Source organism: Nicotiana tabacum, chromosome 11 (assembly GCF_000715075.1).
Source record: "Nicotiana tabacum cultivar K326 chromosome 11, ASM71507v2, whole genome shotgun sequence".
Lineage (NCBI taxonomy): Eukaryota > Viridiplantae > Streptophyta > Magnoliopsida > Solanales > Solanaceae > Nicotiana > Nicotiana tabacum.
In genome coordinates, this window is record NC_134090.1 from 179,310,199 (window position 1) to 179,328,914 (window position 18,716).

At 36.3% G+C, this 18,716-nt stretch overlaps 1 protein-coding gene across 2 annotated transcripts; it reads left to right on the forward strand.

Annotated features, from left to right (window-relative positions):
* Positions 1 to 381: 381 nt before the first annotated feature.
* LOC107797874 (dnaJ protein homolog) lies at positions 382 to 5,586 on the forward strand. 2 transcript variants are annotated; one of them, XM_075225808.1, is made up of 8 exons: positions 382 to 504; positions 2,211 to 2,378; positions 2,528 to 2,702; positions 2,872 to 3,013; positions 4,077 to 4,210; positions 4,310 to 4,452; positions 4,750 to 4,948; positions 5,047 to 5,586. In XM_075225808.1, exons 2-8 carry the CDS (start codon positions 2,229 to 2,231, stop codon positions 5,373 to 5,375), a joined length of 1,272 nt encoding a protein of 423 aa, XP_075081909.1. In that variant the 5' UTR covers positions 382 to 504; positions 2,211 to 2,228; the 3' UTR covers positions 5,376 to 5,586. The 2 variants fall into 2 exon arrangements, with proteins under 2 accessions (XP_075081909.1, XP_075081910.1); XM_075225809.1 differs by lacking the exon at positions 382 to 504 and adding an exon at positions 507 to 2,127.
* Positions 5,587 to 18,716: the final 13,130 nt, after the last annotated feature.

The window sequence follows — 18,716 nt, forward strand, 5'->3', positions numbered from 1 at the left end:
ATGTAAATTAAAATGATGGTATAAAAATAATAACATATATATGTGTGTGTATGTATAAATCTCTGTCATTAAAAGGGAGAAAATATTTGCAAATATAAATTCATAAATTTTTATTCTTGGCCCACTACTTTAGACTAATATTTGTTGCAACTAAAATTTAGTGTGAAAATAATAAATACTCTCCGCGCATCGCGCGAGTATATATACTAGTTTAAAAATAAGAATCTTAAAAATCAAAACCATCAAATTTAAAAATATTTTGTTCTTTCTTAAATATGGTTAGATAAAAAAACATCAACATTAAATAATATTTAAAATATTAACCGTGCTTAGTATAAAACGTTTTAATAATTATTTTCACAAAATCTTTGTATTATACCACCGCCTGAAATCCAAAATCAAAACTTCTTCTTCAGGAGAAAAACACATGTCATCTTCTCCTTGTTGTTGAATAAGAAAGGGAAAGCTGCTCTTCATTTTTCTCTTTAGAAACCCCTTTTCGAGGTATTGTTCTTTTTTTGGTTACAATTCTTCAATCTTTTTCCCCATTGCTTCTTTGGCTGTCATTTGAATTGTATCTTAGCATATTTATTTATTTTTTTCTATATTATTTGGGGATCTTTTTACTATTTCAGCTGTAAAGTTGCTTCCTTTTCTGTATAATTCCGTTGTTTATTTTTGAGCTATTGTGATTTTAAGTTTGTGATTTATGATTTATCTACTCCCGCCGTCCCATTTACGTGGCATAGTTTTACACTGCATCCAGTTTAAGAAAGAAATTAAAAGAAGAGTAGTCCGGTGCACTAAGCTCCCGCTATGCGCGTGTTCGGGGAAGGATCGGACCATAACGGTTTATCGTACACAGCCTCTTACCCTGCATTTCTGTAAGAGGCTGTTTCTACGGTGGGTTCGAGCCGTGGAAACAGACTTATAAAATTTGTAGTCTAGAATAAGCTATAGATAATTACATGACTATAAAATATTTCATTAAGGTTAAAATGAAAGTGTTGAGATAAATTATTTCTAAATATAGAAAGGTGTCTTTTTTAAGAATAGACTAAAAAGGAAAGTAAAAAAAAAGGTAGCCTGGTGCACAAGGCATCATGCGTTCAGGCAGGGCCGAACCCCAGGATGTGATGTACCTAATGCAAGCATTAGTGACTGCTTCCACAACTCGAACCCGTAACCTATAGGTCACACAGAGACAACTTTACTGATCCTTCAAAGCTCTCCTTTCTATAAAGGAAAGTGTGTCACATAAATTGGCAGAGATAGGGAGTATATTTCTTTGATGAATTTCATTTTTCTCTTTATTAATATGTGACACTTTGGACATACATTTTCTATGTATAGTTACAGCAGTAAAGTTTGATACTTTGCATCTTGTAGCTGTCTTATCAGTGGGAAGATATGTGGCATTAGAATTGTGATAAACTTGTAGGGATTTTAGAACCAGAAAAGTAAGTTGGGTTATGTTAAACATGCTAACTCCTAAAGTGCAGGCATCATTAGAAAGAATTAGTTTGTAGTATTTGGTTTCATATATAATTGGTTTAGTAGAGGGGTGGGTCCATTATCTTCCGCATTTCGACCATTGTCCCTCGGCAATTTCTCGGTTATCGAAACAATATTGGTTTAATAGATATACTTAGATAGTAGAAGAGTGAAGCAGAAAAGGAGTTCAGAATCGCAAATGCTGGAAGGACTTTCATACTAGAAGAATCCTAGTACTAATATAGAAAAGAACCTATCTTTTTCCTCTTCATCCAAAAAAGAAAAAAGACCCTCTATTTTTCTTTTCCATTTCCCATATTTTGACGTCACATACAAAGAATAACCTCATCTTGCTGGGGTCACCTTATGCCACACTAGTTGAAGTGCACACCTCTTTGAAGTGCATCGCTCCTTGTTTTGATTGTTCCATCATTTGAAGGATGATCATGGCTTTTCCCCTTTGTTTTTTCCTAATTGCTTTAAAATTACAGACGAAAAGATGTCTATGTTCTGTTTTTTTCGAGCTTGAATGACTAGGATGTTAGCACTTCTCTAATCTTGACTTACTTTTTCTGGATGGCCAATCAGCATTGGTGATCAATACACCTCAGCTCCCTATTTACTGCACATATTGTATGTGTAGTATCAAGCTTTCTTTATTATTAAGTTTATCCTAAGATGGTGGAATTAAATGAAATTAGTACACTTCTGTGCAGGTACTAAGGTAATCCATTATGTTTGGACGGGGTGCAAGGAGGAGTGAGAACTCCAAGTACTATGAGGTTCTTGGTGTTCCAAAGAATTCCAGTCAAGATGAACTTAAAAAGGCGTATAGAAAAGCTGCTATAAAGAATCACCCTGACAAGGGTGGGGACCCTGAAAAAGTGAGTTGCGCCTCTCGCACGTGTAATTAAAATTCTCCGCATTTTGTTCCAGATATGTTGTCTTTATAACAAGGAATCTTTGTTATTCTGATGCTCGTTTTGTCATTTTTTGTCCTGTATTTTCTTGGTCATGTTTTTTCTCTACTCAGTTCAAGGAATTGGCTCATGCATATGAAGTTTTAAGTGATCCAGAGAAGAGAGAAATTTATGATCAGTATGGTGAAGATGCACTTAACGAAGGAATGGGTGGTGGTGGTGGCGGTCACAGCCCATTTGACATATTCGAGTCATTCTTTGGTGGAGGTTTCGGTGGAGCTTTTGGTGGTAATGACAACTTATCTCCCTCTAATGTTGACTCATCTCCCTCTTAGGTATAGGGTGGATAGGAAGAGGTCATGCAAATTGGGAGGGCGGGGTTGCTAAATTCCTCTTGTCAGTATTATCTTTTTTTAATTTTTTGGTTGAAAAATCCATCGGCCTTTGGTTATCCTAGGTGGTGGTAGCTTCAGAGGCAGCAGAAAGAAACAAGGTGAAAATGCAGTGCACGCTCTACGGGTTTCTCTGGAAGACTTGTACAATGGCACAACGAAAAAGCTCTCTCTTTCACGGAATATACTGTGCCCAAAGTGTAAAGGGTATTTCTCTTTCTTAAATTATTTTACTTTTTTCACTTCCTACTGTCTTTGTGGCACTTTGTGACAGTGATTCTCAAGTAAATGCGTTGAATGATTGCACTGTTTTTAAGTACTTCTGTTTTCATTAAGGATGAGAATCAATACCAAGTTCTGTCTCTGCGTTTGAGTGATATTTGAGTCAAAAAATCGACCACCCTTTGAGGAGATGTGTGACACAGAGTACTAGATATTTCTGGAATTTTTCAAATTCGGACACCCTCCTAGGAAAAATTAGGCATACTAACTTTCTGCTAATTTTCTCTTTGTAGCAAAACAAAATTTTATAATAGAATAAAGTTAGTCACTTGTTGTAGACAAAAACTTGTAATGAAGCAGGTTCTCCTCCTAATGGTTTGACCAAATTGTAAATCAGAAGGCGGAAGAGACTTCTCTATTAGATAAGATTGTTAGAGGCAGGATTTCTATTTTCATTAGCTCTTTCCACTTCCTTAGATGCTTTTACAGTATTTTGTAGGACGTTGAAAGGCTGGTTTTTATTGCTCCGCCTTTGTTCGGTGGGGGTGGATATGAGGTCTTCTGCATCTTATATAACCTTCTGTTACCGATTTAACATATTTGAGAAATGATAACATTATTTCTGGTTCAAGAATGACAAGAAAGGCCAAATTGATCAGGGACAAAAAGAATTATCTGATCAGAGGCGGATCCAGAAGTTGAAGTTTATTGGGTTCTTACCGTAATATCAAATACATTACTAACTGGGTTCACAGTTAAATATTTATAAATATTTAATGAATTTCTTAATATAAATACATGGTCTACGCAAAAGTTACTGGGTTCCCGGGAACCCATATTCATCACTCTAGGTCCGCCACTGTATCTGATAGAAGTTTGTTGTACATTCAATCCGCTTCCAAAAACTTCACCTCTTCCACGCTGTCAGTCTAAGTCCTCATACCAGAATATCTGCATGTGCATTTAACTTGCTTTCAGCATGTATGCTCTTTTTGGAACTTCGCTGGTGCATATTGATGAGTTCTCTATGATTTTCTGGGGTTATTAGGAAAGGTTCAAAGAGTGGAGCCTCTGGAACGTGTTACGGATGTCAAGGTACTGGAATGCGTGTCACGACAAGACAGATAGCCCCAGGCATGATTCAACAGATGCAACATGTTTGTCCTGAATGCCGAGGTTCAGGTACGTAGTTAATGAGATTATCCCTGTAATACTAATTCTCAAGTCTTATATGTAGAGAAAAAATATTGGTAAAACTATGCGTCTTTTTTGTTAATACAGGAGAGGTTATAAGTGAGAGAGATAGGTGCACTCAGTGCAAGGGAAAAAAAATTACACAAGAAAAGAAAGTATTGGAAGTGAATGTTGAGAAAGGGATGCAACACGGTCAGAAGATTGTTTTCGACGGGGAAGCTGATGAAGCTGTAAGAGTTTTATGTAATGCCAATATACTGCTCAGCTTTTGCAATTCCCTGATACTATTAAATTGGGCTTCCAAAGTTTTAAGTCAATATTTGCAAAACAAAAACGGGTCCTCCTCAATCTAACATATTTGAATTATAAACATTGAAGTTAAAGTCAAGACTTTGAATTGAATATATATATCCTTCTCACAGAGAAAACCGCAAAGGCTATCTGCTTTCTTGTTGCAGTATGTGCACTGCCTTTGTCATTTTGGAAAGTGATACTTCTGTTTTAATGGTTGGGTTATGGTTATGCAGCCAGATACCATCACCGGCGATATTATTTTTATATTACAACAAAAGGATCACTCGAAGTTCAGGCGAAAGTCTGATGATCTTTACGCGGAACACAATCTTAGTTTGACAGAAGCTCTCTGTGGATTTCAATTTGTTCTGACTCATCTTGACGGTAGGCTGCTTCTAATCAAATCTAGCCCTGGAGAAGTTATAAAGCCTGGTAACGAAAATTCTTTCATTTTTCTTTTAATTTACTTATTTTCTTTTGTAAAGGGAGACGCGATTAATATTTAATGATAATTTGGTTGTCTCTTGCAGATCAATATAAGGCAATAAATGATGAAGGAATGCCCCATTATGGGAGGCCATTCATTAAGGGTCGGCTTTATATCCATTTTAATGTGGAATTTCCAGAATCTGGATTTCTTACCCCCGAGAAATGCCGCATTCTTGAGAGTGTTCTGCCACCAAGACCAGGGAAGCGCGCGTCCGATATGGAGTTAAATAATTGTGAAGAAACCACTTTGCATGATGTCAACATGGAGGAAGAAATGAGGCAAAAGGAGCAGCGACGCAGGCAAGAGGCTTATGATATGGATGACGATGATGAGCCAAATGTGCATCGTATGGCTTGTAACCAACAGTAAAATCTTTCAGAGAAGTCGTTTTTTGGTTTTCGGTTAAGTCCCCATTTTTGTCTATGCTCTTTTGGCTGTTGGGGTTAGGAAAAAACAGGCTTTCTTTTAGTTCTTCAGTTTATTATATGTCGATCTCACTTTTGTAGTCCCTTCTTATTTTGGTCCTAAAATTCATTGCTCAATTATGCTCTTTGAGCTATTATTATTGAGCATTCTAGCATTCCTTAGCTAGTAGTATAGATGAAATAGTGACAATACTTGCCATCTCCTCGAAGGGGAGCCTCAGCAAAACTAGTAAAGTTGTCGCCATGTGGTCAGGAGGTCACGGGTTCGAACCATGAAAACAGCCTCATGCAGAAATGTAGGGTAAGGTTGCTTACAATAGACCCTTGTGGTCGAGTCCTTCCCCTGATCCCATGCATATATGGAGCTTAGTGCACCGGGCTGCCTTTTTTCTCCCTAGTTGTTTCAACGTGCAGCTGTTGAAGATATAATTAAGTAAATAAAATGTGCACACTATAAACATTTAATCTTTTTGATGAAATGACCATTTATACTTTGACATGGTATAAGTGCAGGTAGAAGTGTACCCATATGGGGTCCTGAGTAATTCAGATTCACACCGTGTAAGGCTCTCATTAAAGGAGAAAACGCTTCATATTACGATTTTTCATATTCTTAAGGTTCGAACCCGAAATTTTTGAACTATGTGTAGAGTGACAAAAAGAATAGGGCTCTAGTGTGTTGTATTGATCTTTCTTTCTAGGATTTCTTTTTCTTTCTTGCCTTTCCTTAGGTCTTACATTAAGTACCTCCACTAACTTCCCAAAATTTTAGTGCATTGTACGATAAGTTTAGAGCCAAATAGTATGTGTCTATTTCCCCCTATTCTAGCTAAAAGGAGGAGGGGAATATGAATTTCTTTTATTAAGTGCCTTTTATCCTATGCCAAAAGACCACACCAGGATCATCATTTTTGGAGATCATAATTACGGTTTTGAAAAATTTCTCAAAGTCTAGATAATCATCATCACTAAGGGTGAGTTTGGTATAACGAAAAACATTTTCATTTTTTTGAAAAACAAGTAGTAATCTTATTCATTTTTCGGTGTTTGGTACGCAAATTAAGGAAAATGACTTCTCAAGTATTCATAAATAATTTAGATATAATAAACATGAAGCCGTAAACTTTCAAACCAACAATCTTCCGGACCCACAAATTTCATAAACTTTCAAAACCGCGGAATGTCGAACCCGTAAACTTTATAATTTCTAAACCCGTAAACTTCCAAACACATAAACCTCCGAACTCATAATTTTAGAACTTGTAAAATTTTGAGCCTTTAAACCGATAAATAATAAAATTAAAACTGAAAAATATATTTTAAAAATATTTTTTTTCGGGGCAGGGGGCAGAAAAACAAAAAAACAGAAATTTGAAATTGCAAAAAAAAAAAAAAAAAATTAAGGTAAAAAAAATATTTTTTTTTGCAGGGGAGAAGGGGGGGTGGAGGGGTAGTAAGGTGGGTGATAACCGGAAAACTGAAATTTGAAAAAAAAAATCTTTTTTTGGAGAGGGGGTGGGGTGGGTTGGTGAGGGTGATGAAGATTGAGAAGGAGTTTTGGAAAATGTTTTCCCTTTTCTTTATAAGGAAAACATTTTCCTCCAATTAGAGGAAAATGAGTTCATAAAGAAAATATTTTCCAAAATATTTAAGCCAACCAAACACGGAAAAATTGATAAATATTATCGGAAAAATGTTTTCCTTCGTACCAAACACACACTAAATAGAATTTAATAATATATTGTTTGTTTGACTCTGAATTTTGCGCGTGTAACTTACCCTATTAAAACATGTTATTTATCATTTATTTTAAATTATTGTTACCTATATTATCTTTTACATGACCTGATTGAGTAAATATATTATATTATCTTTTACGTGATCTGATTGAGTAAATATATTTTACGCCGTAGTTGCATGGCTAATATTAGTTGCATGTTGTAATAATGGACGCAACTGTGTGACTCGTTTCAATCGTATATGCAGAAAAGGTAAGAACGATTTTTAAGAGGGGTTGTTCTGATGATAAGCAACCTTCACTTCCAACCAAGAGGTTGTGAGTTCGAGTCTATCCAAGAGCAAGGTGAGAAGTTCTTGGAGGGAAGGATGCCAAGGGTCTATTCGGAAACAGCCTCTCTACCCCAGGGTAGGGGTAAGGTCTGCGGACACACTACCCTCCTCAGACCCCACTAAATGGGATTATACTGGGTTGTTGTTGTTGTTGTTGTTGTTGTTGTAAGAACGATTTTTAAGAATATGTATAAATTCAAGCACAAAACATACACACATGCAGGAAAAAACATGTGCATGTGTACTTACCGTACAAGTTAAAAATCCATTAATATTAAGTCTAGCAAATACCGACGGGAAAATGACATTGTATAGCTGACTCTCAAAATAATAGTTTGAAAAATATATTTTTGCTGTTATTGTATATTTTTGTATTTATATATATTTTTATACATTATATACAAAAAATATAAATTTATACACTTTGCTGATGCCAAATATAAATAGTTTCGATCACGAACTAAAAGTGATCTGTATATGTTGTAGTACTAAGTTAAAAATCCACTATTCCAACTAATATTCTATAGTTGGAGTAGGACCAACTATAGAATCAAATGACCAAGTATATACACGATCCTTTTAGAAAATGGCGTTGCGCACTATGTGATATAAATAGCCTATTCCAATATAAGCATTAGTAGTTGCTTTTACGGTTCGAACTCGTTAGGTCACACAGACAGAGGCGGACCCGGGATTTTTATGCGACGGAGACACTATTATTTTCTTTATCAGTACCCCTTAAAGGATTTCAGTGTTCAAGGTGCCAAGTTCTTTATATAATCATTTTTTAAGGTATATACATATACATATAAGATTCTTGCCGAAATTTACGAGGTCCGGTGACCCCTTAATGGTACAAGTAGGTCCGTCTCTGCACACAGATGTTCGAGCCCTGAAAATAAAATTGCCTTGATCATTTGATGCGAATACAGATTAATCAGACCACAAAACGAACAACGGATACCGAGTGAAAGACCAAAGAACTAAGTAATATATTTGGGTCGTTTTCATTGATGTTATTTTCTTCGTAGGTACGTACAGTGCATGAACTGGCACAAATTGATGTATCCACAAAATTCATGTGAAAAAAATGTGAGCTATATATTACTTGTGTGGTCTTCAAGCTACTAAAACTTTGCTGCCATAATTGTATCTATCATTCAGTTTAGACAGAAAATCTTCTGTACTTTTGTCCCCTATTCCCTCAAAAGAATTACTCCAAGTAAATTAAACGAGGAAAAATAAATAACTGAGGTACACCTTAATAGTACTTCTGTAAATAACAAGGTGGTGGAGTGGTAAGTATTCTCCTTCATCCTTAACTAGAGGTCTCGGGTTTGAGTTCTGGGTATGGAGTTACCTTCGTTAGCGAGTGCTTTACCCTTCAATGTGGGACTTTCCGGCGCGAATCCAGATTTAGTCGGGATCCAATACAAATACTAGATATCGGATGAGAAATAACAAAAAAGTACTTTAATAAAAAAATATTCTCTATTGTTTGTCTTGTTTCTTGTACTTTAATTGCAATTATATATTAAACCTATATCCAGGGGCGGAGCAGAGCTAGCCTTACGGTTGCAGGTTCGGCGAATTCAGTAGCTTTGGTTTATATTTGTGTTAAAAAATGCGTTGAATATATACAAATTATTAATTTAGAATCCAATAATTTAAACTGATCATTGAAAACCCGAATCCATAAAATTTCAAATCTTGGATCCGCCTCTACCTATATTTAATTTGTATAAATCCATTTGATTTTGTATGCATGATCTTGTTCCTACTTCACATACTTTTCCTCTCCCCTCATTCGATATTATAATTTAGGTTACGCTTTTTAAGTGCTGTTAAATTAAAGGCCTAATATGTGCCTCTACCCAACGAAGCCAACATAAATCCGATCCGAATAAAAAAAATAAAAGGAAGTTTTATTATTGTGGTATAACGAATTCTAAGCACAATTGTGAGTTACCACAATTGTTTACTTCTTTTTCTTTCTTGATTTGGCCTGAAAAATAAAATGACGTGCTAAACAGGCAAATATAAACACATATTTGTACCAAACCTAATTAAGTTGGTAGTTGAACAACTCCACATTCTTGTAATTAAGACTCTTCTTAATTATGATGAGATAGAGATAACTCATTACAATTTTTTCTTTTTCCGGTTTCTCACCTGGTGTTTAGCATCCGTTTTAGGCCCGACTAATTTAAATTGGCGCCGGAAAAATCTACTCTGGAGATAAAATGCTCTCTACCTAAAGTAAAGTTCCACGTAAATGAAAGTTTGTTGTTATAAACCGTTATAATTTATAAACGAGTTGATCTTACAATTCAACATGATATAAGAGCACGTAGCTAGAAATCATAGATCTAGTTTACAATCAATGTGCGCCACTTATTATGAAGAAATTTTTTCACATACTTAGAAATGAAAAATAAATAGAGTTTAATTGTGGGAGTATGTGCTAACGATACATAAGTAAATAAAAAACTATATTTTTTGTAACAGTTTAAACTTTTAAGCGGGATTTTGGTGTTTATGACCCTTTTCGTTTACATACGTCCAATTACCAAAGAAAAGCTAACTATATTTCATATATATTTGAGATTTTTACATGTTTGCTCCCTTTTTAAAAATTATTCTCATAAATGATAGTAGACTTTGTTTATTCCAAAACAACACTTTTTTTAAATTTTTAGCACTTTCACGTTGATAACTCCATTAACTAAGGGATTCCTCTACATTAATACACTTTTTACTACATTTCCTTTTCCCTCACTCTTCCATAATTTCTTTTTTCTTCCATAAATAATACTTACTCAAATATATCAAAGATTTTGAAAGAACAATATCTCAAAAATAATTCCCTCTGCACAATGAGAAATTTAGTGTTTTTTTTTCTTTTCTGAGTTTTAAACTTTTTTCTGTACAATTTTATTTTAACTCAAAATATACCTTTAGTATATTTTAAGTGTATTATATTGTGATAATTTACAATGTAAATATTCCATCAATATATCATATATATATATTTTTATATGTATTTATACCACATATATAACTTATATATATACATCATAATACATTATTATATTGATATTATTCAAAGTATATGCTCTAGCATATACCTTACATAAAATTTAATCTAAAATATTAACATGCCACTAATATGTATATAGAAGGAAAAAAAGAATATTTCATATATACTATTTATATACGGATAATTTATACAAATATGCACGTTATATTAGTGCAAAATATAAATGGTATATTAATAATATCTATTTAAATATAAATAAGTGTATAAATAACATATATATATATATATATATATATGCACACACACATAATTTTTCCTAAAAAAACATATAATTTATAATATATCACAAACATACATTATATTTTTTTCACGAAATATATGTATTTTATTTCATCAGAAAATAAAAATGTATAATTTTGCTACATTACATTATATAAAAAGGTCCATGTATGAAAAGAAAAAAAATCTATCATGGAATGGATTGGTTTCTAACGAAAATATAAAACATGTTATGGAATTGAGAGAAAAAATAGGGAAAGATATTAAATACTAAGATTGTCTTTTTAAGCAGCTTGATTCTTGCTTATTTGAATTCAATTATATATGCTATATATGTATAAATATTTTACTGCCATATTTGTTAATTACTAATTAATGCTAATCTTTTGTATTATATTTTTAATAGTGTGCTATTAATGAAAGTAGCCCGAAATAATTGAGAAAAGTAGCCATTATTGTGAAATGATGTGAAAACAAACTTATTATACATAGCTAAAAGGTGAAATTGACTATAGGAGGTCCCCTATCTTAAATAAAAAATATTGCAAGAACAAGAATGGTACTTTGAGCATATAATCGAAATATTGTACTTCAACATATATAGCCTTTTAGGACTATAATTTGTTGAATTCTTCAAAATTATTATCAATAAATACATTCATTAATTTTGAACGTAATTGCTAAAAAGAGATGTATTTTGACGCTAAATACTCATATTTCTATGGTGAAAATTAGAATACAATAACTACAGCTCAATACACGAACTGTCTAGCTTTATGCTGGCTATCAGCCTATCGCAACCCTCCTTTTTTGTTCGGATTTGAATCGTCAATGTGAGCAATCTCACGCTAGCGAAGTTGATCATGAATATTAAAATATTTAGAATGCTCACATGAACTATAATCTTATATCTAAACAAGTTTGTTAATAATTAATTTGTATTCTAGGGGTATTAGGGTTCTGATCATGAATATTAAAAATTTAGAATGCTCAAATAAACTATCATCTTATATCTAAACAAGTTTGTTCATAACTAATTTGTCTTTTAAGGGGAGATTAGTTATTCCAGTATTAGTTATCCACCCTCCCATAGAGATAAAAAAATACAACAATCATAGTATGACTAATCCCGGGATTAGTTAGTTATACCATGGTTTTATCCAAACCAAATACGAGATAAATTCATTTCAAATTTAATTGTGGGATTAATTATTCCTTATTCCCGTACTAAATGAGCCCTAAGGTATATATTAGCCTAGCGTAATCGGATTTGAAATCGACAATGTGTTGCGATCTCACACCAACAAAGTTGATCATGAATATTAAAAATTTAGAATTAATGCTCACATAAACTATCATCTTATATCTATACAAGTTTGTTCATATATAATTTAATTTGTACTCTAGGGTTATTAGGGTTTTGATCATATAAGGGTAGCCAAAAGCTAAGGTTATGGATTTAAATGAGTTGGGTATATGTTTACATCTTGAAAGCTATAGGATAGCTAGCTTCATTGATGTTTAGTACATTTTCTTGGCTGGCTCTTTCTTCCAATTTCCTGAAGGGCAGGGACAATAATATGAATATCCTACTATTATTAAGCTGCAAGAGACAAACATGTACAACATATATGCCTGCTCTTTACTTTCAGAGGCGGAGCTATAATCTGACGTTTCTGGGTTTAGGAGTTTAGCCTTTTTAAGTTACTGAGTTTTAAATTAATAATTTGAATATATTAAATAAATTTCTTAAGATAAATATAGAGTTTGAACTAAAGTTACCGAGTTCCGTCGAACCTGCGTCTCAATCTCTAGCTCTGCCTCCGTTCACTTCAGTTCCCAAACCCCTCCTCTGAACCAACTTTTATAGGCCTCATAAGTCATAACCATAGGTTTCTTTTTCCTATTAGTTGTCCGATATCTGTATTTGTACTTGATCAAATTTAAATTCGCACCGAAATCTCATGTTAGAGGGTAAAACACTCTTTAACAAAGGCGACTTCATACTCAGGGCTCACACCCGAGATGTGACACAACAAATCTCACATCAACAAAACACGAGAGAGATGCTGGGGATATGAGTAAACAAGTCTTAGACCATAGTGATGTGTTTTAAAGTTGTGCTGGTCTAGGTCCAAATTAAGTGGACAATGTCTCTAGTGGACTGAGCTGTTACATGTGATATCAGAGCTACTCTACGTGTAACCTTGAATAATGGTGGACTAAACTTCTACGAGGACGCTGAGTCCCTAAAGGGGTGTATATGATACCCTAGGTAAATCCCATATCGACAAAATACGGAAAAGATGCTGGAGATATAAGTAAAAAAAGTCTTAGACCTTAGTAATGATTGTTAATGTCGTGCATGTTTAAAGATGAGATAATACTTACCACTCCATGGCATAAGATTTATTGGTCTTATAAGTCATAGCACCCGTTGAGCTAAAGAGCACAAAGGAAACAACACAATATCTTAGCTTTGTGATTTTAGCCATTATTTCTAAGCTGAAAAAGAGTAGAACCGCACAATAATTGGTTAATCACATCTTGGAGATCCAGAATAGAGGCTCATTGTAAATATGGTTGTTTTGGATATATAGTCATTTCTCAAAATATATGATATTTGGAAAAAACAATTTCAACTTCATAACTTGTGTAATAGCTGTTAGTTTGAGTGCCCGTATGAATTACTAAATAATTTGATTCTTTACCGTATTCCTTAAACGTGAAGTAAAATAAGCAGTAAAATAAACATATCAATTTTTACGTGGAAAACCACCATGCTCAAAAGGTGCAAAAACCACGACCTACTGTATAGGATTTTCAACTTCAACTCCACTAGAACAATGGGCCAAAATATATCAATTACAAGACTGTAATTCAATACTCTTCAATACTCCTACTACAACTATTTGATTTACAAGTTACTCTAACTTGTAAAGCAAACACTCACCCCAACTCACTAATTGTTTGTGACACTTTGATTACAACTCAATTTCCTAAAATACATTCACTAGACCAACTCAAGAAGAACACAACACTGGTACTCGATTAGAGTGTACAAAATATAGTTCTTCCGTTGATGTGTGAAAGGATAATCTCAGAAGTATAAATAGTATTTAAATGCATGGACTTTAAGATCTTCTAGGAGTCCTATGCATAGCCAGCTTCTCGTTTGATATGACTCCTACTGCTTCAAGGACTCCATAAGTTTTGGGACTCTTGTCTCTTATTGATTTATTCGTATCTTCTTGGGCAACACCCTTATCACGTGCAACAGCCTTCTTCCTCCAAACTCGGACCTGGGTAACTTTGAGATAAAGGTATTGTCTTGCACAGACGTACAATCATCAACCTAAGGAGCTGGTCTTTACCCTGAGGAGCTGGTTTTTAAAACAGTTAAGCAACTACGTTGAAAATCTGATTTTTCGAACATTACATCTAAACAAACTTTGTTAAATATCAAAATCTCAATACTCAACGATAACACAAGAACACATTTCAAAACACCAAAAATTCAAATTGATATTAAATAGTGAGACCAGCCTTTTCAATATCTATTTTATTTCGTTGTCAAATTTTTCTTTTTGTGATATTGTTTTTTGTGTGTGGGGATGTCACGACCCGGATTTCCCACATCGGGTGTCGTGATGGAGCCTACTATCGGAGCTAGGTAAGCCAAATATTTAAAACACCTTTCCTGCTTTCTTTCAAACAATATAATAAACGAGACAAAAGCTAAGCGGAAGACTTTAAATCTAAAGCAACTGAAAACCAAAAGTGCGGAAGTTTAATACACATCACTACCCAAGGTCTGGTGCCACTAGCTCACGGACTACTACAGAATACTACAAATAATGTCTGAAAGGAAATACATCATGTTTGTCTGAAACAAAATGAACAAACGAAAAAAAAACATGGAAAGGGAATTCGGCCTGCGAACGTCAGCTAGGCTACCTCGAGAGTCCCTGGACTGAAGACAGCTCCCAGAAATCCTACTGCTGCGGTCCGTAAGCTGCTCCCTGATCTGTGCACCAAAAATGCACAGAGTAAGTGCCTGGCCTAACCCATCAGCACAACCGACCCCATGTGCTGGTAAGTGCCTGGCCTAACCCCGGCGAAGCAGTGACGAGGCTAGACAGTACCTACCGCAATTAACATGTACAGATATATATATACAACGAGTGCAAGAAAAACAATAACAAGATAATACAAAGTAAAACTGCGAGAGGACATGCTATCGGGGAGTAACAGATAAAAATGAAATATCGGAAATAAACAGAAGAAACTCTGGTTCCCATGATGTATATATATATATATAAGTGGACGGCGTGCCACACGACGTGCCACACGATCCCATAATATCATATATAAGTGGACGGCGTGCCACACGATCCCATAATATCATATATAAATGGACGGCGTGCCACACGATCCCATAATATCATATATAAGTGGACAGCGTGCCACACGATCCCATAATATCATATATAAGTGGACGGCGTGCCACACGATCCCATAATATCATATATAAGTGGACGGCGTGCCACACGATCCTATAATATCATATATAAGTGGACGGCGTGCCACACGATCCCATAATATCATATATAAGTGGACGGCGTGCCACACGATCCCATAATATCATATATAATATCTGACTTCATATAGTAGACCCCTTCAGGGGAGAATAACAACTCAATACCTTTAACCCGGCAAGGGTACAGCTAACAGCCCAAAATATCCCGACAAGGGAGAATTCACAACACATTCTCCTTTTTAAATCCATTCTTCCTCAACTAACACATTCATGTTCGAGCTAACGCTCCATAAGTACACCAATCGCAATTTTACCTCCAACGTTCATATTATATGAAACTCATCAAATAAACAAGGAGCTTGTGTCACATTATTCGAATTAAAAGCAATCAAGACTCACGGTCATGCTAGACTCCGGTGCATAGACAACCGTCACCATGCCTATACACCGTACTCCACATTAGCAAGTAGCAAATATCATCCTAATCCTATTCCCTCAAGCCAAAGTTAGAACAAACACTTACCTCGAATGCTCCAAACTCAACTCACGCTTCTAGTACAGCTTTACCTCTTGATTCCACCACCAATCCACTCGAATCTAGTCATAAGTTACTTAATCACATTAATAATTACTAAATGAATCATCCCCAATGCATGAAAATAGATTTTTCAAGGTTTTTCCCAAAAAGGTTAAAAATACCCCCGGACCCACATGGTCGAAACTCGAGGTTCGGACCAAAACCCGGTCACCCATTCCCCCATGAATCCCAATAGATGATTTGTTTTTAAATCGGACCCCAAATTGAGGTCCAATTTCTCAATTTGTAGAAAACTTAGGTTCTACCCAAAACACCCAATTTTTCCCATGAAAATCTTTGATTTGAAGTTGAAATTATGTTAAAAGATGTTAAGGAATAAAGAAATTAAGTTAGAAATCACTTACCAATCGTTTTGGAGAAAAAAAGTTGTTTGGAAAATCGCCTCTTAGGTTTTGGGTTTTTGAAAAGTGAAAAATGACTGAGATTTTCCGAACTTGTATACCTTTCTGAGGACCTGGCGCGGACCGCACAAAAATGTGTTGCGGCCGCGCCGAGTGGGAGAAAAGTGGGGCTTCTCTGAACCCTTCCAGCGCGGACCGCACTGTTTTGGTGCGCGGCCGTGCTGGCTAACCTGAAACCCTAGCCCTCAGACCCAGCCACGCGGACCGCACAAAAATGCATCGCGGCCGTGCGGCTCCAGCGCGGACCGCGCGGAAATGACCGCGGCCGCGCTGGTGTCTGCAACACCTGAACCTGCATTTTCTTAAGTCCAAGACCTCCCGGGCCCTATTCAAAACTCACCCGAGCCCTCGGGGATCCAAACCAAACATGCACACAACCTTAAAAACATCTTACGGACTTACTCGTGCGATCAAATCGCCAAAATAACATCATATACATAGGATCAAGCCTCAAACACATGATTTTCTTTCTTCAACTTTCATAACTCAAATTCTCCATTTTTAGTCCGAAACACGTCATATGATGTCCGTTTTTAGCCAAACTTTACAGATAGTGCTTAAAACATATTTAAGACTCGTACTTCGTATTCTGTATTTCATATCTCTTATATATTGTTGTTATTTTTATTATGCATTTTTATGGTACTAATATATCATCTCCTATTGCTTTTTTGAGCTGAGGGTCTCCTGGAAACAGCCTCTCTACCCTTCAGGGTAGGGGTAAGGTCTGCGTACATATTACCCTCCCCAGACCCCACTTGTGGGATTATACTGGGTCGTTGTTGTTGTTGTTGTTGTACCGGGCGTCGGAACCAAAATACGAGCCCGATACCACATTTTTCTAATCAATTTTCTTCTTCATTTTCCTTAATTAATTTTAGAAAACAATTTCACACAAAAAATTCATTTCTTGGGCTTGGGACCTCGGAATTTAATTCCGGGCACACGCCCAAGTCCCATATTTTTCTACGGACCCTCCGAGATCGTCGAATCACAGGTCCGGGTCCGTTTACCCAAAATGTTGATCGAAGTCAACATTATGCATATTAATACCAAAATTCATCAAATGTTTCACATAATTCACATATTCTAACATAAAAACTTTCCGGCTACGCGCCTGAACTGTGCACGCCAGTCGAGGCAACTAAAAGGGAGGTTTTCAAGGCCTCGAAAGCGCGGAACAAGGAAAAACTATGGTGATGACCCTTCGGGTCGTCACATTCTCCACCTCTAAAACAACCGTTCGTCCTCGAACGGACAAAAGAAAGAAGTACCTGAGTCGGGAAATAAATGAGGATAACGGCTCCGCATATCGGACTCGGACTCCCAGGTCGATGCCTCAGGAGGCTGACCTCTCCACTGAACACGCACCGAAGGAAAACTCTTCGACCTCAACTGTCGAACCTGCCGGTCTAGAATAGCCACCGGCTCCTCCTCATATGACAGATCCTTGTCCAATTGGACAGTGCTGAAATCCAACACGTGCGATGGATCTCCGCGATACTTCCGGAGCATAGATACATGAAACACGGGATGCACAACTGACAAGCTAGGTGGCAAGGCAAGTCTATAAGCCACCTCTCCCACACGATCAAGAATCTCAAATGGACCGATGAACCTAGGGCTGAGCTTGCCCTTCTTCCCAAATCTCATCACGCCCTTCATAGGCGATACACGGAGCAATACCCGCTCACCGACCATGAAAGCAACATGTCTAACCTTGTGGTCTGCATAACTCTTCTGTCTGGACTGAGCTGTATGAAGTCTTTCCTGAATAATCCTGACCTTGTCCAAGGCCTCCTGAACCACATCCGTACCCAATAATCGAGCCTCTCCCGGCTCAAACCATCCAACTGGAGACCGACATCGCCTACCATACAACGCCTCATACTGAGCCATCTGAAAGCTGGACTGGTAGCTGTTGTTATAGGCAAACTCTGCTAAAGGCAAAAACCGGTCCCACGAGCCTCCAAAATCAATGACACAGGCTCGGAGCATGTCCTCAAGAATCAGAATAGTCCTCTCGGACTGACCGTCCGTCTGGGGATGAAATGCTGTACTCAACTCAACCTGGGTGCCCAACTCTCACTGAACCGCTCTCCAGAAATACGAGGTAAATTGCGTACCCCGATCCGAAATGATAGATAGCGGCACCCCATGAAGGCGAACAATCTCCCTGATATAAATCTCGTCTAACCTTTCGGACGAATAGGTGGCTGCAACAGGAACAAAATGCGCTGACTTGGTCAGCCTATCGACAATGACCCAAACTGCATCAAACTTTTTCCGAGTCATCGGGAGTCCAGTAACGAAATCCATCGTAATCCTTTCCCACTTCCACTCGGGAAGTGCAATCC